This window comes from Nanorana parkeri, unplaced genomic scaffold (genome assembly GCF_000935625.1).
Source record: "Nanorana parkeri isolate BGI_ZX_2015 unplaced genomic scaffold, ASM93562v1 scaffold743, whole genome shotgun sequence".
Lineage (NCBI taxonomy): Eukaryota > Metazoa > Chordata > Amphibia > Anura > Dicroglossidae > Nanorana > Nanorana parkeri.
In genome coordinates, this window is record NW_017307011.1 from 346,079 (window position 1) to 367,228 (window position 21,150).

The following is a 21,150-nucleotide window of genomic DNA, read 5'->3' on the forward strand; positions in this document are numbered from 1 at the left end:
CCCCCCCAATGTTTAAGTTCCCCCCCCTTCGTTTACGCACATATAAACGTCGCATGCGCCAGCGCGCGAAAATGACAATTGGGCTACACGTTACGTATCGTCGCGAACGTCGCAGTGAGAGCAATCATTTTAGGGCCATCAATCGCTGATAACACTAAACTGATGAGCGGTAAAAGCTTTTAATGCGGCGCCTATGGCCAATTTTGGGTAATGTATTTTTTTTGAGGTTTCGCGCGCATGCGCAATTTTAAGTCTTTTATATTTTACCAAAAAATTTGGTAATAATAAAAGGTTTTAGAATTTAATATAGGGGGAACTGTTTTTTTTTTTTACTGAAAAATGGCCTGGATGGGAAGGGGATTTAACACCCCGGATGTCAACTGGTTAAAGGACCCCTTTCTTAACAAAATTGACTAAATTGTTAGTTATTGAACAATAAACACACTGTGAAAAATAACTGCCCTCATGCATTTAAAACCCAGTTGTACATCCTTGACCGTCACCAAATGTTTCCTGTAAAACAATATCAATCTCTGGTATTCTAGTGGGAGAATTTGCATCACCACATCATCTCTACTGGATTTAGGTCTGGTTTCTGTCTAAAGCCGGCCATACACCTATAGATTATCTGCAGATTTCCTATTTTCAGATGGAAAAAGTGCAACAGATTCCTCCATCTACAATACACTGTGTGGATGGAGGAATCTCCCACTGGGCCAAGCCTCAGTATCTTGCTAGTCGGCCCTGCTAGCTGTCAGAATACCTGAATAATCTGATTGGATGCAGGCATTGTTCAGGTATTTTGAGAGCCAGCGGGGCTGACTTGCAAGATACTGAAGCTTGGCCCAGCGTGAGATTCCTCCATACACACAGTTTAGTGTACATGGAGGAATCTGTTACACTTTTTCCATCTGACCATACAAAATCTGCAGATAATCTATAGCTGTATGGCCAGCTTAAACCTATCCAAAGCTTTAATTTGCAGCTTGTTTTCCATGATGACACCCTAAAACGGACTGTTTAAGATGCCGTGCCTAACCAAATCTGTGCAGTGCTTTCCTGCAAAGTTTGTCTAAACAATGAGGATTTTAAATATATAGAACAAGACTTCTCTGATGCCACAAGTAACATCAGCCATTTAATTGGCAAATAGTTATATAGTTTAATTGTACAAGTATATTTTTGAGGAAGGAGAAGGCGATACATAGAAAGACACACACCTTAAAGAAGAACTACAGCTTTAAAAATATATAAAACTTATATTGGGTTAGCTTGCCACCATGTAAATGGTCATCCGTGTGTGGCAAGGTCAGCTGCCCACAAATCACAAATGTCAGTTGTATAAAATCAAGTTTATGTAGGCTCAGCGTGTGCCGCACAGCCCCACCTAGAGTCCACCTATCACCCACCATTGTCTGAATTGTAGGGATAAAACAGGTCAGAGAGGGGCAGACTGTGCTGCACATGCTGATAGGTCCCTGATGTTCCCCTTGGCTTGCATCCGCTTGTCCATCTAACGGGAACATCAAGTTCCCGCCAGCTTTTGCCACACAGTCCCGCCTACAGTTAGCCGTTCACTGACATGTTTTACATACCTTGGGCTTATTCATACAGATTAAGCCCGTGGTGGGTGAAACATCAAAGCGGGGCAGACTAAAGGTGGGACTATATTGTAAATCTGGCATGCACCCGATGTTCCCTTAAAAAGTGACATTAAAGCTCCTCCCCACCCTGATTTAAGGACTTACCTTATGTGATGCCTTTTGATCTGAACAGCTTTTCCTTCCACTCGTTTTCCAAAGTCCTTCCAGCACTGGTGCAGGTCTCTGATCCAACGCAGACTCCTCAGGTCCTACGGTGTCTGTCCAATGTGTGCGCTCCCAGGTGCTTCCATTCAGCTTCTGTGCCGCTCTCCTCTCCGACGCTTTGGACTGCGCATGCGCCCGCCCACACTTTCTCCTTAACAGTGTTCAGGAGCCGGGACTTCTGCAGCTTGAGTGAGCGGCGCCGACACAGGTAAGTTTGTTGGTACTTGCCAACATCTTTTTTTTTTTTTATGTTGGGGCATAGATCTACTGCTTACTAGCTGTGGATATATGACAAAAAAAAGGGACTACTTTGAGCTTGACAAGTGGATGGTAGGACGGAGCGGCATTATTTGGACATTTGTTACTTTAAACAGAGTTAGAAAATTCACAGAAGAAATGAGATAAAAGGGAGTTACCTTTAGGAATCTGCTCAAACTGGTCACAAGCCTCCCACACACTGCCTGTGGATACCAGCTGTGCCTGTGTTAGACTACAAAGTGAGAAACATGAGAATCATGGTATAAACACTAAATCATGCACAGCAGCCATAGCATATGATATCTGCAGCTCTCACATTATACCTTTGTATACGAGAATTTAAGATCACTTCTAGGAGTTGCATGGTGCCCTCTATCACGTCTGCTACTGCTTCTCTAACTGTCTTTCGGAGGGTTATACCTGCACACAAAGAACATGCAATTTAGTATGGAAAATACATAATTTAAAGAGGAACTCTAGGATACTTGCACAACCTCTCTCTCACATGTTTGTATTGTTGTCTGTTATAGCTATGTAGATATTAGAACAGGAAAACTAACAACAGGTAGCAATAAAAAAAAAACATTTTTAGCAGTTGGGGAAGGCTTAGATCTTCTGTTTTTATTCTTGTGTAGTCACCGGGACAGGATATCAGGGGAAATCTCCTTATGAGGACAGAGATGGCAAAATCTTGATAGGGGCTCCAACCCTTTACTACTTTAATCGAAACCATAAGTTCCACTTGTATGTTATGTAAAGATATGCATGTCATTTAAAAAGAGTGACAAACTAAAAAAGCACTAATGCTATAATGGCACTATGCTAAAATCATAGACTCCTCTCAGCTTACCTTAACTGCCTCCGGGCCGGCCGTAGAAAAACGGCCAGCCCGAAGCTCTCTAGATCTGAGCGGGCGTCTCTAGACGTCCGCTCAGACACGCCCCCTCGCGCGCGCGAGAATTGTAGTCCATCACAGGAGTGAGCTTTGGAGCGGTGGCTACCTTACAACACACACAGGGACCATGTGAAACAGAAGTAGCCGCCCTCCAGAAAGAAGGACAGTGTGAGCGCCGAATCAGAGATGATTTGAGGACATACAGCCGAGTGATACACAAATAAGATACATTTTTGTTAATAGTTAGGGGACATGAATGCATTTTCAAGATTTAACTCGAGTTTAGTGTCACTTTAAAGCCAATCGTTTTGTTTACAGCAAATCTAAGGTATTAGTGCTATTATGATTCTCCCAATGCATTTTAACACATTTACCTGCAATGTGTTCTTTTTCACATATATTGTGATTCTTTAAATACATTTTATGCATCTTTATTTGCAATTAATTTTTTTTACCATATACCATTTCATTCCATGTGTTCATTTATTTATGATGAAATGTTATGCGATTCATGGATACAATTAATTTTATCATCTCATTTTGTGTTTTTAGGTCTGTTTTGTTGCTCTAGTGAAGGGGGGAGTGTTTTGTTTTTTGTGTGACCAAATTTTAAACAATTTAAGTACCTCGGACTCTTTCACCTTTTGGTTTGGTGCCTATTTCTGTACATATACACGTTTTTTGGGAACAGGGCTGCTTCTGGTGCAATGTGTTCAGAACAAAAACTCCCAAATTCTTTCAGGCAGCCATTTTGGTGTGTTTTGCATAAAGTGCTTTGTTTGTTTGCTTGGTGGTGTCTTCTAAGAATGGCATACACTTTGGGAACACATTTTATGACAACCCAACAACAGTACAAAGTGTGCAAAGGGCACCAATGTTATCACTGTTATCAGTTTAAGGAGCATAATGGTCTACTGCTTACCTTGATTCTTGGGCAACGAGTAATATAAGGTTGAAGCTGCTAAAATAGCATTGAGAAGCCCATCACTTAACTTTTGACAATCCTGGTAAAAAAAAAGGAAGACTAGTATAGTAAAGAAAGAAACTATTACGTTTTAGTAAAAGGTTCTGTATACTACAAGTATTGCACTACGGTTCTAATATGGCTTGCAGTATTTAAAAATGGTCAGTTTGGAACAAGTAGATTTCCATTTTTATTAGAATTCAGAGGGTTTTATGCTGCTTTGACATAAATGTATGGGTAGCCAAGATTCTGGGTAATATGCAGAGAAGCCAGCATTATTGCTCCTCCAATAGAGTGTTGGTAATGTGTGGTGGATGCACTAGCAAGAGTCTGGGTAACATGTAAAGGATCCAGTATGAGTGTCACAACAGCAGAGTCCAGGTAATATATTACAGATTAGGCATCAGTGCTGCACAAGCAGGGCCTGGGTTATGTGTGGTGAATCTAGTATAAGTGCTATACCTGCACAGTCTGAGTCTTGTGAGGCAGATCTAATATACATGCTGCACCAATAAATTTTGGGTAATGTATGTTGAATGTCGTATGAGTGCTACATCAGTACAGCCTTTAAGGTAGATAGAGTGCAAGTGCTGCACTAGCAATGTCTGTGAAATGTATGGATCTAGTATGAATGCTCATCCAGCACAGTCTTAGTAACATACACTTGATCTACTCTTAAGTGCTGATCCAGCACTTGATCTAGTGCAAGTGCTGACCCAGAAGACTGGGTAATATATGGTGGATCTAGTATGATTGCTGCACCAGCAGAAGTTCATCAAAGTATACTTGATCTAATACGAGTACTGCACCAGCAACGTATACATATTATAGTATGTCTGTATACTTGATATAGCATGAGTGCTGCACCAGCAGAGCCCCAGCAATGTATACGGTACATATTATAGCATAAGTGCTGCACCAGCTGAGTATCAGTGATGTATACTTTATCTAGAATGAGTGCTGATCCAGCAGCATCTATAGGAAATGTTCAGAGTTCTATCTCAATCTCTAGTATACACACAAGGAATAACTTACTTCTTCCGATGGCAATGGAGGCTTGGAGTAAGCCAGGCTAATTTTAGTGGCCTCTTGAGAAGTTGCTTTAATTGCTTGTCCTGAGAAGGAGAAAGCAGAACAACATCAAACGTATATCCTCTGTATAAAGACCCAACAATCCTGACATAAAACCTATCTTATAGGCTTTGTATATACAACATAGTTTTGCTCAGATCTATTTTACATAAGAACAGAAGATATTAAAGATAAAAAGGAATGAATGCAGGCAGAGATTTTTGCTGACTTGAATGCGCTAAACCCTGTTGAGAAGTCAGCCTGGCATCCACCTCTAATGGTAAATAATATGATCAATCATTAGACTCTACTCAGCTATGAGAAACAGAAGGAGCAAGGAATGGATGATTTTCTTACAACTAATGGCATTCACAGTTACAAAAGATTAAAAGGTAGAATTTTTTTTTATCCAAGGAACTGGTCAAACTACTATTGCGGGCTTAGGAAGAATTAGATTTTTCTAAATTTTCAGTCAGCCGGAGGGTTTGTGAGACGTTAAAATTGAAGTACATATCTCAGCCCCACCTTTCTTAATTGTGATAGGCTACGTTCACACTATGTGCAGAGTTTTTCCCAAACAGAAAAATGCAGGTCACCGCTAGAACGCGTGGAAAACAATTTTTTTCCATGTGCCCCATGCTGCAGAAAATGGATTTTACCCAAGTGCATTAGATGGCACCGCAGCACAGAAGTGCAGCACACCACACTGCCTTGTGGAGACCTGAATGGAGTGTACACACCAAAAAAAGTTAAAAGGAAAAAGTAAACAGTGTGATGCACTGGGACAGGACATTACACCGATCACCCACCAGACCTGTGAAAGCACACTACTTCATACGCTAAGGCCTCAGTCACATGGATGTGCACGTTCGTACACACACCTGCGCCCAGGAGGGATAAATGTGTGTGGCAGCATCCAGCTGCCTGTACAACTCAATAGCAGGACGTGGCTATGTGCCAACCCAAACTTGCACATATGCACAAGCACGGATGCATGCCCTTGGATGCAGACTGCCTGCCGCTCCTGTTCCGAGCACAAGTTTCTGCAAGCAGGTACACACTGTACGGTTGTGCACATACATGTGAGCGCATTTAGCAAGCTGCCTGGAGTGAATATTGCCTTAGTTTTTTTCTCCATTATAGGAAACATTGGACAATACAATTTTTCCTTTCTGTAGTCCATCTGGGTGCTCTTCCTGAAGATTATGGAGGAGCCTGCTGCAACCAGAAACTTTAAACATACAATTTGCAGACTGTGAACAGTAGAGCTGCAGCTAACGATTATTTTCAAAATCGATTAGTTAGCCGATTATTAAGTGCGATTAATCGGTTAATCGGATAAACAATAAAATAAAACATTTTAAATGGCTCCAGTGATGGACTACTAGTTTGTATTGAGATTGCACTCCATCACAGGAGCAAGCTCGGAGCGGTAGAAGTAAAAAAGAAAAGAAAAAAAAAATAGTGGTGTGCAATATAGTGAAAAGGAAAGTGTAAAATTATACAGCAATGAATGCAGAATCGGGCTATAGAGGACTACAAATCCCAGCAATAGTACATTATAGTGATGATCGAAAAAAACAAAGCGCTAAGGGTAAATGTATGTGCAAAAAGTGAACAATATGTTTTCTGGCGTGGCCAGTCTAAAACCTAATAAAGTGTGTGAAACAAAAAACTCACTACAAATAAACAAAAACACTCTAACCATGATGCACTAGACAATTATAACAAAAAAAATCCATTCCAATGAATGAAATAATTAAAAACACATATTCTATTAATTCATTTATTCTAACTACCACCTCTCTCCAGAAGCGCAGATATTTATGATATTTCTCATAGTGGGGTCTAATGCAGTGTTGTTGTTTTTTCTCTGTTGGGTCTCCTTGTCTGCAATTCTGGTTTGTATTTGTATATTACAACCAACAGGACAAATCAAACTGCACTTATGATGAGAACGTGAGCAGAGTTTACCTGCAGCAGAAACAACAACAATATTCAGAGCATCTAGGCATCTAAGCAGCTGAAGTACTTCCTATACAGGTGGACCTTGGTTTTACCCTCCCCTACTTCTGCTCTAAGGTGGTGAGAGGTCTCACTGACCAATGGGAAGGTTCCAAAAGCAGAAGATGGTGGAGCTATGCTCAATTTTTACAGGACAATGAATATTAGTATATATCTATAGGTGCCTGGATCTACTGCAAAGGTAACCTCTGTTCATGCATTTGCCCAGTTTGATAAGTATCCTGCCTTAGAATTAGACCGGAGTTCTTCTTTAAAGGGTAAGTGCACTTTGCTTGTTTACATACTGCAGCGGGACATTGCTTTCTCCTAAGGGTGCCTGCGCAGTACATCCCTATTGACTTCTAAGAGAGCTCATCTCCCACCCAGGAGACAAAGTTAGATGAGCACCATAGAAGTCAATGGGGATGAAGTGTTTGTATCTTTTAGGAACTGTATATAAGAAATGATGCATATTTTATAGTGACAACATTTGCTAACAGTCCGTTAGGGTTTACTAGAATAGTATCAAATAAAGCAGCCCTTCCTTCCTCCTTCGTGTTAGCTATCTAAGCTTTACACACTGGTGCCAACACCCAATCCGGTCTTATCTTGGGCACTAACCTGCAGCCTTCATATGTATGCTGGGTGTGGCAAATGCTGCTATATGGTCGACAACGGTGACTATACTAAAATCTCTCTATGGCAAGACAGTTTGTCCCATATTAATGGCCCCCCTCCCCATACATCTTTATTCAGAGTGGAGACCCTCATAGATCATTGCATTGCACACATTCCTCCCACGCTCCCTTTGGTAATAACCTCGTGCACAGAACATTGAGATCATTCAGAAAGGGTCAATTAAAAAAAATTCCAGGAGCACTTCTTTAATTACATTATCAATGTGCGTTAATATTTTAAATACTTGTTTCTAAATAAAGTTTGTAATTCTGAATGTAAACAGGAGCAGCCACATTTACTCATTCCATATGCAGGTTCTGCTTCCTGCTTTGCAATGCTACACCTTTTTACAATTCAAGTCTATGGGTCAGCTGACTCAATGCACTCCCTTGTCTCAACAGGCTGCAAGCACTGAGCTCCTTCTGTTGGCGATCTACAAGTCAATAGATTTAACATCAAATCTAGAGAAAAGGAAAGGCCTATGTTGATTGCCTTTTGTTCATTTTAGTTGGGGTTGCATTCCAATAAAAGTCCATGGATATGAAAAAACCATTTGAATTAGGGTCCATTCACACCACATCCAGCTCATCTCCAGACCAGATTGTTTCCAGACCCAAAATGCATCCCAATGTATCCCTATGCTATTTTTTGCCTCTGTTCACACCAGTCCGTTCCAGAACAGACCAGAAAAATACTGAAGGTCTCATTTTGTCTGGTCTGGAATGCACTGGAACTGCGGGCAGGTTCAAACCATTTTCCGGACCAGATCTGATCCAGAAAATGGTGTGAACCCGCCCTTACGTCAGAAAATCCAGTTCTTATGGCGTATACGACCAGAGTTCACAATTTCTTACCCAGTGTTTCCCAGAACTGTGGATTGAAGTTGCTGCCTTCTCTGGATTCACCATCTGCACAAAGAGAGACAGAATCACTTTCAGTCCATGTGTTTTGCCAGTGACCGATTGGTCCAATTCATCATCTTGCGAACACTGGTGTGAAGTTCAATGTGTAACAAACATTTACACAGCATTTCACAAGCTTCAAACAGAACTCCAGGGATTTTTTTTGTTTGGAATAGCCAGAGGTCAGATAAATTACTTCTAATGACGACTATCCTATTGCTGGATCACTGCTGTGTATTGTACAAATAGCAGTCTCATTCATCAGACACTACACACAGCGTTCATCTTCTGGTGCAGTGACTAAGAGTTCCAACTCCCATACAGTGCAGGGATCATTTTTCTTCACTTCCTGTCCTGAAGACTCTGCAGGAAGTGAGGAAGGATATATTTCCCAGGTGAAGGCAATCCTGTCTTAGCTGTAACAGGAATAAATGTCCCCATTGGAGGATTGTCCCTCCATTCCTGCTCTAGTAACATCATGGCTGGCCATACGCTATACAAACGGATTGTAGAATCTCCTTTAGATCTACCAAAATTGTGTACTAAGGAGGATAAATGTAAACAACCCAATCAAATAGTATCCAATAAGGCAGGCCCTTGCAGGACATAGCTGATGGCAGATGTAAAGGAGATTGTACAATCAAATTATATAGTGAAGGGACAGCTTCCCAGGGGCACAGACCTCACGGTGGGTCTATCCCCTCATTGCTATCCAAATGTTAAAATTAAAATAAAAAATCCTTTACTGATTCTTTAAAACTAAACACAATAAAGGAGAATTTCAAACCTCTGCTGGGTTCTTTCTGCTGTTTATGGAGATTCCCATTTTCTGTCCCAAGGACATGACAGGAAGTGTAGAAAAACTCCACCGTGCACAGTTGCAACCTAAACAAGTATCCCTACTCGAAGATTTCCCCTCTGTCTGACCCTTAAAAGAAAACAAGGCATGTTGGGAGTTGTAGTTCCCCAGCACGTGAAGGGTCACTTTCTGCTCAGAGCTATCTGGTACAGGAAGAGTCAAGGCTTCCATCACTACTGACAGCAGCAGAGGACATGTGCTCACCAATCACTGTCCATCATGTCCTATTCCCCTCCACCCTATACATCAGTCTATTGCTGTGCATGTATCCATCACAATAAAAGAAAGCAGAGCCCGGACTCGCCTCTCAGTTTCCCCAACACAGCACGCAGATTGTCCACCAGCTTCTGTAGCGGCTCCATATTTCCCCGGAACCACTGCTGACCTAACGCAAGAGTCAGTCGGAAGACTAACATGAGCAAACCCGCACGTCATTTCCGATACAATCGAGTTTAAAACAAGGGCTAGAAAGTGCGGTAACCATCGAGTTTAACATAAAGGATAGAAAGTGTGGTAACCATGGAGGCGGAGTACGACTTATTTAAAGCCGAGTAATTATTTATCTTTCACTACTCTGAGGAATATTTTTCATAGACCAAACAGACAGCTGTGTTCAGTGCACACCAAACTAACCCATTTTCTGATTTTCGTTAGACCTCAACTGCTATATAGTTATTCACTTTTTAAAGGGCAAGTAAGTGCAAAAGCAACATTTGTGTCTGTAGAGCCATGTTTTCGTTTTGAATAGGGACTGGTAAAACATCTGCCACTTTAGTTTTTGCTGCTTGTGTACTGTTATAGAAATGTCCCTTCACTTCCTATGACCTGTGAAATTTATTTTCGCTTCCTGTGTTGCCCTGTGACAACAGGACGTTAGAGTAAATTTCCCCAAAGTGAAACACTGTATTTCAAACGGCCATCTGCAAAAAAATTCTAACCGTGTATACCCAGCTTGAGACAGGTGTCCCCATTGGAAGATTTCCCCTTACCTCTTGCTCTGGGGACATTTTAGATTTCCCCTCACTTTATTTATAGAGGACAATGGTCACCAATATAAATAGAGGGGTGAATCTCCCCAATGGAGACTCGGACAGCAACACAAACTGGACAGAGGGTCTCACTCAAGGGTGGGCATTTCAAGGAGCCACGTAAGAAACTGGACTGTTGAGTAGGGCTGAACTAATAGGGTTTAGCCCTCCACAGCAGTTCCAGTTTCTCATGAATAAGGCAAGGTGCCGCATAGCGCACCTACTGTGCTAGACAAATGTCACATTCAGTGCTTTATTAAATGCTTAAAGAGCAGGTTGTTAAACCCCATTCCTGTCCAGGCATTTTTTTAAACTTTTTTTTTTTGCACTTAACTTTATTGCTATCACATAGGGGACTAAGAAGTCTCCTATGTGACAGCAAATTTACAGTGACAAGTCCTTTTTATGGAGACATCAGGGGTCTATAAGACCCCTAATGTCACCTAGGGACCCCCAAAGAAGCTGATGAAAAAGAGATCAGCTTCTCTCTGGCTACAGAAGCTGCAGAAACAACAGCTGGAGGCGGAAGTGATGTAATACACATCACATCCACATCCCTTCCATCTCCATTCACAGAGCCGCCGTGCCAGTCCCAGGTCCGCACGTGGCACAGCGGAGCCTGGGATAGGCGACAGGGGCGACGCACACATGCAGACAATGTACAAGCAAATGCTTATATGTATACAGCCATCGCCAGCTGCTTAACTTATAGTCGGTTTCACACATGTGTGCGCATGAGTGGAAGCTGGGAAAGCATGTTTTAACCTCCCAGGTGGCAATCCCGAATGTGGCTCAGGGTTAATTTTCAGTACCAAAAGCGGTAACCCTGAGCCACACTCGGGATTATACGGTAGTGCCACTTACATTGTCCGTATGAGCCCCGCTGTGTCCTCCGGCCGATGCCGGCATCCGTCTTCCGGGTTCCTTCCCTGCGAGCGCCGGCGTCGCAGGGGGGCGGAATCGGCGGGAATTTCAAAAGTGAAAACATGACATACACCTACAATACATTGTAATCTGTATGATTATATTAATGTATCAAACCATTCCACCTCAGTTTTGTCCCTAGAGCTTTGTCCAGTGCCCTGCCTGCACTTTTACAGTTCTTTCTGTCTAGAGACTTGAGAGCGTCCATGGGATCCGAAAAGCGTCCCCTTAGGTCAAAAGCTGTTTTGGACCAGCTAGAAAACAGCGATAGTGATTTAGAATCACTTGTAGAATTGAGCGATAGCGATTTGTTGGGAAATTCGTCATCGGACACTGAAAGTGACGACAGTGACGATTCTGCCACTGAGCTCAGTGATGTGCAAGATTGATAGTCTATTGACTGTGGTACGGATCAGGCAGCGCCCCCAAGATTCCCATTTACTGGAGCATCTGGTATGAAAGTAGACGTTGAACACGACAACCCCTTTGCACACTTACAATTATTTCTGACCGATGAGGTTATTGAAGAAATAGTTACTGAGACAAACCGGTACACAGAGCAACAATTAGCTACTCTGCATCGGAAGTTTTCAAGAAGCAGAAAGTGGGAACCAGTGACCAAAGATGACATCTGGAAATTTCTGGGCCTGATAATACTTCAAGGAGTGGTGGGGAAACCCCTGCAGAAGTGGTATTGGACAACTAATAAATTACTTGCCACTCCATTCTTTGGCATGGTCATGTCAGAGTATAGGTTTACCCTCATCATGAAGTTTTTACACTTCGCAAACAACGAAGAATTTTATGAAACTACTCATCCTGCACCAAAACTAAAGAAAATTTGGAAAGTATCTCAAATGATTCTATAGAATTTCCAACGGAGCTATGTGCCAGAAAGAGATATCAGCATAGATGAAAGTCTAATGGCCTACAAGGGAAGGCTCAGCTGGGTACAATACATTGCATCAAAGAGAGCACGATTTGGCGTAAAATCCTACATGCTATGCGAATCTTCAACTGGCTACATTTGGAATTCAGTCATATACACTGGGAAAGGAACCAAATTCAATCCAAAATACAGCAACTATGGAATGGCAACATCTTCAGTTCTTTCACTCATTGAGCCATTGCTAAATCAGGGCTATTGAGTAACAACCGACAACTTTTATACGTCTCCTGAACTTTATGAGTTTCTTCTGCAAAACAAAACAGAGGCCTATGGAACCATTAGGGCTAACCGGCACGACATGCCGCCAATGTTTGGCAATAAGAAGCTGAAGACTGGAGAAATGGTTGCCTGGCAGAAAGGCAAAATGATGGCACTGCAATGGCGTGAGAAAAAAGATGTGTGACTAATGAGTACAGCTCATAATGCCTCCATTGTTATGGTACGCACGAAAGGTGGGAAAGAAATCATGAAGCCACAAGTAGTGATAGAATACAATAACACCATGGGAGGTGTTGACAGAGCCGACCAAGCAATGACATTCTACCCAGCAATGAGGAAACAGCAAAAGAAGTACTATAAGAAGATCTTCAGGCATCTTCTTAAGCAATGCTTGTGGAATGCCTACATTCTGCTCAAAAAAAAGAGTGACAAGCCTGTGATTCATTCTGACTTCATTTGGAAAGTTGCAGAACGTATCTTTGTGAACCACCAAACACCATCAATGGCTGTGAATAGAGCTGGACGTCGTGCTGTTGGCGTTGTCAACCCGGAAACGCCTGACTGGTCTTCACTTCATGGACTACATCCCACCAACCGAGAAAAAGTCAGCATCTACAAGGATGTGCGTGGTTTGTTGCTCGAACCGAGATGACAGTGGAAAAAAATCAGAAAGGAAACCAGGCTCCATTGTCCTGATTGTGATGGCGGACTTTGTGCATTCCCATGTTTAAAAAAATTTCATACCTGGGATGTTTACTAAAGCAATATACAGTGACTAGTAATATTGCACCCTTGTTTGGACAAATTCCAGTGTTTTTGGTTTGATTACATTATTGAATTACATTTATTATTATTTTTCATAATTATTTCTAATTATTATATTATAATTTATGATTTCGTGTTTCAAACTTTATCATACCCGGGATGTCTACTAGACTCTTGTTTGGACAGATTTAAGTGAGTTATTCCTAAGAATGACAGGCCTACAATGTAAAAAAACTAATTTCCATGCAAAACAATGTACCACTTTGACATTCAAAAATACTGACATAATCAGATCGCCAGGGAGGTTAAAATGCCCACCCGTATTTAAGAAGCCGCTGTGCGGCCATTTACTAACAACAGCCAGACGAAAAGTGATTAATTAAGCTGGCGTTTTTTTTTACTAATTATGAGAATTGCCCAAGTAGTAATAGCAAAGGATGGGTACAGTAGATTTGCCATGTCATATCAGTCTGTACACACTTTTCTAATGATAGGCTTGGTTTAAATTGTCACTAAATGTTCCATGTTAGAATAACCTCCTAATCCAGCATAGTTTATTCAAATTACTTTTTTTTTTGTCCTCTAAATGTTCTTTCTGCACCCCCTGACAGAGCTTCCTGTCTCTTCACTTCTGTTTGTGGTTGCTAGCAGTTACCAATTTCTTGTGGTTGTGTGCACTGCTGTCCTCAAACTACATTTCCCAGTTACCAATGCGCTGTTTCAGTTATCATCTTCCTTGGTTATAGCACCCTACAGCTGCCGGCTCTCCTGATCACACACTGCTGGGGATGGAGGCTGGATCTCCCACAGCCAGGAGGAGCGCAGAGATACAGTAGAGGAGAGTAGGAACATAGGATCCCTGCATACATACATAAGTGTTGAGGTTCACACCATTTTCCGGACCAAATCTGGAGTGCGTTGCATTGCATTTAGATGAATTTCTGCTGCGTTGTTACCGCTTTGTTTTAGTGCTTAATATGCTTACAGGTGCGGTCCAGTGCGTTTGTATGTTTTTGATGCGTTTTTCATGCATTCCAGACCAGAGAAAATAAGGCAAGCTGTATTTTATTTGTCTGGACCGGAATGGACTATGCTGGTGTGAACAGGGCTAAGAAATACCATAGGGATACATTGGGACGCTTTTCTGGTCCGGGAACAAACTGTTCTGGTCTGGACATGATCCAGACATAATGTGAACAAGCCCGTTAACAGGCTTCGGAGTGACAGCTAGCATGTTCCCTGCTGGGTAAATTCTAGGCTTCTCCTCTTCAGAGCCTGGGACCTGTGTAGCAGGAAACATGTCAGCTGCAGCGCCAGGGTGAGCATAGAAGGGTTCTGAGAGTTGGGTTTGCCATGTATAGATGCTGGCAGTAATATGTAAGCCCAGAGGTATGTGTGTAGGAGCAGCTCTCTGCCAGACCTAGAGATGGGGGCTGCTCTCTTTGTGCTTCCTGGTGCCAGCTTCACAGCTCTGGCAGTGTGGGGAAGCACCCCATCGAGCACGGCTTAATAGCTTCTCTACCTTTTACTGACAGTTTTCACTCTGAAGCTCATGGGAGATGCTGTATGGGCAGCAATTGGAGAAATGGCCGTTTTACTGTGCTTTTCCTGTAGTGCATGTTGGGAGTGTGCTGAGCAGGCTGCCTCCGTTCCCACATAGAGGAAGTTGGAGTAGGGGAGATTTCAAAAGTATTTTTCTTGATGTGTTGTCAGATGCCATTAGGAGGTACACAAACGATTCCAAATAAAGGTACTGAATATGTATTGAAGGACACAGCTCTGAAGAAGTCTGAGATGTAAGGTTATGCTGCTGCCTTAAGGAGAAATGTACACTATGCAGAAAAATAAAACCTATCATTTTAGGGCAATAACCCCTCACACCTCAGGCGTGAGAGTTTCACTTAGTGTCCTCATGAGAATGGATATCTCCTTCTCTTTTGCTTTTTTTTATATTGGTTTATTTTGTTCCTTCGGTGAGATTCTACTAGCAAGCTGCTAGTTGATTCTTGATGGATAATATTAAATCCTGGAAGTTTCTCCAGCTAGCCCACCATACTTCTTCAGAGCCTGTCCTTTAATGAACTATAGAGAAATACAATATTCAAAGGACTCTGAGAAAAAGATTTTACGGTCAGAACAAAATCCTATTTTTTTTAATATTGGCTTTAGTGACACTTTAAGGATGCATTCCTTTGCATTTTAATGCACACTTAAATGCAGATGTTTTATGTTCCCCCGTCCTCCTCCCCAAAGCAGCACTTCAGATACCCACCTATCCTAATGGTTGGATCACTGTTTTGTTACAGTTTCTGACCGCTGTCATATTGGCATTAAATAAGTAATGACACTAGACTACCTTGCAGTTAAAGAATTATTCTTGCATGTACTTTTTCTAAGCTAGCGAAGGAAAATAAAACTTGCCAACAATGGGAAAACAATGATGTTATTATATGTAGTTCAGTGTTACACAGAATTTGATATATAAAACTTTATTCATAATTTGTACTTAAACAAAAATATTGTATTAGTCACATAATTTTTATATCATGTATTGAAATAATTCATTTCTATATAAGATATATCTTTGTGCATTATAGTTGAAAAAATTCCAGTGATATTTTGCTATGCCTGAGGGATTGATAAGTGGTGTTAAAAAGAATGGCAAAAATATTTGACATCTCTTTTGTTTCATAGCATTCTGCCCTCAAGGCCAGGCATAATCAGACTTTTTAATTATTTGTCTGTCACCCCTCTGCCTCCTACAAGTGCTGTCTGTACATTTCCTCCACCTTCCACCAGAAACCCAGATGTGAAATGTCAGACCTTCAGCTCATTAGACAATCCAGATATGAGTTTATTTCAAAACCTGCCTGCCTCCCCTCCTTTCTCAGCATCCAAGGCAGACACTTTTACTGGGTGGGTGATTTTCAAAACCAAACACCATTGTTTTGAAATATATAAAGAAGATTGCCAACTAATTACACATGATGGATTTCAAAATTAGGTTTGAAATGTTCATATTTACACAAAACTATTGTTGAAAGTTGAATTCCAGCCAAAATGTCAAGTTTGGAATAAAGTGTGGAAGAGTTTTGATCTGTCAGGTTTTCTCACTGCTGTATTTCCCTTGGGGTGAGTTCCCATTGCTTTTTGCACTGCTAACTACGCAGGAAGAGGCTAAAGACACCATCAAAATAAAAACCTGAGCTAGGTTCTTCACTTTTCCAAAAAGAAAGGTTTTGACTGGAGTTCTACTTTAATTGCTTTCTTCTTTCTTATATTTTTAAGCCTACATTTAGCAAGTACCTTCTCTGTATGAAGGGAATTAGTCGAAGAGGTTTTGGAAATTCATAATATTGTTTCCAACATCTGACCAAGCTGCATGTTGCGCTCCATCCATTTCAGTAGCCAGCCTGTTGGTTGGAAGGAGCGCGTGGTTTGTTCCACCAATGCCTTCTTTGCATTCTGGACATTGGGATTGCTCTGTTGCTCCACCGCATTCTGTGATACAATAGATGTGGTTGTTAGGACATTTAAACCAATGACCCTTCAGAAGACCCATGGCCTGTACAATCATCACACGTTCATCTTCTGTTAACCCAAGTCCTGTATTTGGAAGACGTTTATCTAGCTCCTTTAATTTTGTCTTTACAAGGATTTCATTCGTTTCAGTAAATGGTTTATTGCTTTCCAACATATCCCTTAGAAAAGTTATCTCCCTTTGGTTTTCTGGTGTGATCCTCACTTTGGCTTCTTTACATTTCACAAGCAGTCGTAGAAGGTAAGTGAAGCGTGCCACTTCAGTCTGCAGATCAGATAATTCCTGCTCTGAAAGGAATGAACGGGTCTTCCCCAGCCACTCCTTAATCAGCAATAAACGATTCTTCAAGTCAGACTTCTCTTCTGTGTCAACTTTGCTAATGTTATTAAACAGTTTTGCTAGTCTTTCGTAGAAACGCATCACGTTTTCCAGGTTGAGCAAAGTTCTGAGTTGTGTTTCTGGATTGTCCAGGGTCTCTATTAATTCCATATAGTCTTCATAAAGGTTTCTTTTTACATCAGTCATCAGCTGCAGACTTGCTTTGAGTCTTTCACTGGTTTCGTTTCTCTGAATATCTGGCCCTAATATCCGTTCTTTGACTTTTTCAATCTCGCTCAGGGTTTTGTTAATTACGGTCCCATATCTCAAGTTTCTCCTTATGGGAGTCCTGCATTTCGGGCATTCTTTCAGTTTAATTGCACTCCCCTCTTCAGGGTCACTTTGTCCGCTCATGTAAGTATCCATGCCTGAAGACTCAAGAATGTGTCCACAGTCTTGTAGCTCAACAAAGCATGCCTCTGGTTCATCTTCAAAGCCAAATAATATCTCAGTGACTTCATCTTCATGGCATATGCGACACTTTTTAGGACAGGGCTCCCCACACAAACCGATGCATGGGTGTCCACAGCGGAGCTTCTTGTCACAAGGGACATCGCATGGAGGACGGTCACAGGGTTCGGAACATAGCCGAGTGCACCTGTAGTGCTGACAGCTCCAAGAACAAGGCTCCATGCACGGGGCACATTTCTGTCCACATTTCTTTTTACACTGGCTATGGATACACCGGTTCTGACATGGACTGCTACAAGGAGGACATTCCCTTGTGCACGGTTCTTGACATTCATGTGAGCAAACTAAAATAGCCTTGCAGGGATGTCTGCAACCAACATGAAATCTTCCTTGTAAACATGTGTTACAAGTACCAGAGCACTTGTGACCACAGCGTAATGTAGCATCACAAGAATGTCTGCACGTCACAGGCATGCCGAATTCTAGGTCTCGCTTCTGCCAGCATTTAATTTGTTGCGTATGACCACATTTTAGCTCTACACTTATTTGTTTTTGACAGCGCACTTCACAGTTATCTCCACAGGCCTTTTCACATGGATGGCCACACTGTAAGGTCTTTTGGCAGGGCAAAGTGCAACGGAACGTATTTTCAGAGATGCTACATGGTACCATCTGCAGATGGCCACACGATGTTATCTCCTTCTCCACTTCCACCATGCACTCTCCACAGATCTCAAAACATTTACGTTTGCATCTATGCCCATCCTTACATAACTCTTTTTGGCAGGCCTTATTGCATTGGTATTCTTTGTGCTCTTGGTCATATGGATGGCAAACACGTGTGCACACATGTCCACAGTTTAGGCGGAATTCACATTTTTTGTCGCAGCCTCCTTCTGGTACAGACTTAAAATCATTGGCACAATTCACAAGGCTATGTGTCTCAGGGTGATTCTGACAGTAAAGCATAAGGTGGCTTCCTACTTGAGCCTTCTGTTGCAGAGTTCCAATAATACGGCTCCAGAGAGGCACACTGCTCAGCATGTCCATGTTGCCAATACAGTACATTCCTATTTTGGCCCTAGACAGCGCCACACATATGCGGTTGGCAATCTTAAGAAAACCCACTTTTCCATCTCTGTTGCTGCGGACCAGTGAGAGAAGAATGATGTCATTCTCCTCCCCCTGGTACTTGTCCACAACATGAACCTTAACTCCAGAGAATGTATTGGCTGGCATGAGCTTGCGGAGACAGAAAAGCTGCCCCGTGTAAGTGGTGAGGATGGTGATCTGAGATGGCTTGTACTCTTGATGCAGGAAATACTTGCATAGCTCTACAACAAAAGCAGCTTCATGCATGTTCTGGTGACTCTTCCCATCTTTAATCTCCATTTCCAGGGAATTGTGTTTCACAAAGAAGAGGTTGGATGAGATTCCCTAAAATGAGAAGAAAAAAAAGAAATGTTCTTGCAAGTTAGGGAGACAATGCAATCCATTAAGAGGTTGTTTTAGCCTAAGTGCAAAGTTTAAAGTGCAGTAGCACACGGCAACCAAGGTTTCTAATAGTAACCTGTTCATCTGAAAATGCTAGCTTACTGGTTGTTGGTTAACAAATTATGCAGGAATTCTGACTTGATAGCGACTTGGTTGTTGCATGCTTATGCCAGGTAAGTGGCTCAAACTATGGAAGTATTTTGGACCCCAGATGTCTCCCCTGGCCTCCAGTATAGTGGATCAAGCACAGCCTTGTGCCGGATCCCCTGTGTAACCGGTATTTCAACCGGCCTCTGACAGCTGTGACTCAAGCCCTGTGAGCACAGCGCTTCCTGAGTCACTGCTCCCAGAGCAGATTGGGGAACAGATGTCTACCCCCGTTCTCCATTCTGACACTATTTGCTGTGGTCCCGGGTCTTCCAGAGGATCTGGGAACCCTGAAAACCATGAGGGGGCACCCCCTATGCAGGCTGCTATAAGTGATTTGGGCAATTCTGTACAGATTATGTAGAAAAAGAGAATCACCTGGTGAGAAAAACAGTGCCAAGATCATGGCTGCAGCAGCATAACCTACTTCAGGACCTACAGCAGTCCTGAAGTAGTTAATATGTCCAGCTTTAAAGGACGGATGTACTTGGAAAATATGGAGAGTATTACTAAGCCATACTTCTGAAAATGCTATTTTCCTGGTTGTCTGCAGGTCAGGTAAGTCAAAATCACAACTTATATGTTATCTGTGTATAAAATAAAAACTATGGCCCACCTTTACATTTTCATAGTTTAGTACAGAAGGGTGGTTTTCCAGCTCTTTGTAGATGTGAGGAGTCAATAATCGAGCTATTTCCGGCCTCATGCGGTGCTAAAATAACACAAAAGTTAATGTTTATTAAGAAAACCAATCCAGGCAGGAGAAGTCAGAAAGACATAAACAAAAACATATACTTTTGAAATGAGTAAGTCAACATATTGTTTCTGATCTATACTTCAAGTCACATGATGTATTTTTGAAACACTGTAAGCTTGTTAGGTCTGCAACACAAGGCTGGACCAATCCTAGGAGCCAGGTAGCCAATGCTTTAAAAAAAATTACAGCTGGCATCTAACTTTTGACTCCAAACACATAAAGTTTGCCACACTCCACTTCTTGGCCAATTCATAGAGTGGCAATGCTACGTGGGAGAGAGAGGTAACATAACATTGCTACTTTCATGAGTGTCAGAAGTGCCACTGTACATGTGTGCACACTTGTGTGAATGAGCCCTAAGCTCATTCCCATGGCTGCGCACATCTGTACAGCATGCACACCCATGCACAGACCTGCTCTTGAAAACTGACCTCCCTTTAAAAACTGATTTCAAATTCTATTAAAAATATATACAATGCTTAATATGTTTTGGTTTTTTTTCCTTGTAGATATGACTGCATATACAGTATGGTTTACCTGTCAAAGGATTTCTGTTTGCGCCCATCCTTTTCTGAAATGTATACAACCCTGCTGACAACTGAGGTAGGTGAGTGACCTCTCTTATGTCTACTTACCTTAAATCATGCCTCAAAAAAAAGAAAAAAAATCATGCCTTCTTTAGTGTAGTTTTCAACTGTCCCTCAAGCGCTGCTGCAGGTCTCCCATCCAGAGCTGACTCCTCTGTCCTCATCTCCTCTGACATCCCACGGAGTCTGTCCGGGTGCACGCTGCTGCATATACTTACCTTGTGTCTCTCCTTGTCTCCCGGCTGAACATCTGAACTGCGCATTGCACCCGCCCCAAGATCCTTTGCGGCCACCCCAGACTCTTCAGATGTTCGGACGGGAGCGCGCGGCGGAGACATAGGTAAGTTTAAACCTATGTGAAAAGGTTTTTTTTTACGTTTTTGCATATATCTACTGCTTGCTAGCAATAGATATGTGCAAAAACATGCTGCAGGTTTAATAACCCTTTCGCTGCCAAGGACGTATGGCATACGGACCTACAAAATTGCTTCCAGCTGGCCAGGTCAGTATG

General features: G+C 42.0%; 2 protein-coding genes across 2 annotated transcripts in view; both read right to left on the bottom strand.

Annotated features, from left to right (window-relative positions):
• Window positions 1–9,817, bottom strand: part of CCNDBP1 (cyclin D1 binding protein 1) — a 19,512-nt gene extending 9,695 nt beyond the window's left edge. Inside the window, exons 1-6 of the mRNA XM_018564310.1 lie at window positions 9,744–9,817; window positions 8,533–8,586; window positions 4,961–5,040; window positions 3,884–3,965; window positions 2,390–2,486; window positions 2,225–2,298 (exon numbers count right to left, since the gene is read on the bottom strand). Of these exons, the coding sequence (XP_018419812.1) occupies window positions 2,225–2,298; window positions 2,390–2,486; window positions 3,884–3,965; window positions 4,961–5,040; window positions 8,533–8,586; window positions 9,744–9,801 (445 nt within the window). The 5' untranslated portion in view covers window positions 9,802–9,817. The remainder of the gene's footprint in view (window positions 1–2,224; window positions 2,299–2,389; window positions 2,487–3,883; window positions 3,966–4,960; window positions 5,041–8,532; window positions 8,587–9,743) is intronic.
• Window positions 9,818–16,601: 6,784 nt separating this feature from the next.
• ZNFX1 (zinc finger NFX1-type containing 1) overlaps window positions 16,602–21,150 on the bottom strand; it is a 54,589-nt gene continuing 50,040 nt past the window's right edge. Inside the window, exons 19-20 of the mRNA XM_018564293.1 lie at window positions 19,912–20,007; window positions 16,602–19,091 (exon numbers count right to left, since the gene is read on the bottom strand). Of these exons, the coding sequence (XP_018419795.1) occupies window positions 16,650–19,091; window positions 19,912–20,007 (2,538 nt within the window). The 3' untranslated portion in view covers window positions 16,602–16,649. The remainder of the gene's footprint in view (window positions 19,092–19,911; window positions 20,008–21,150) is intronic.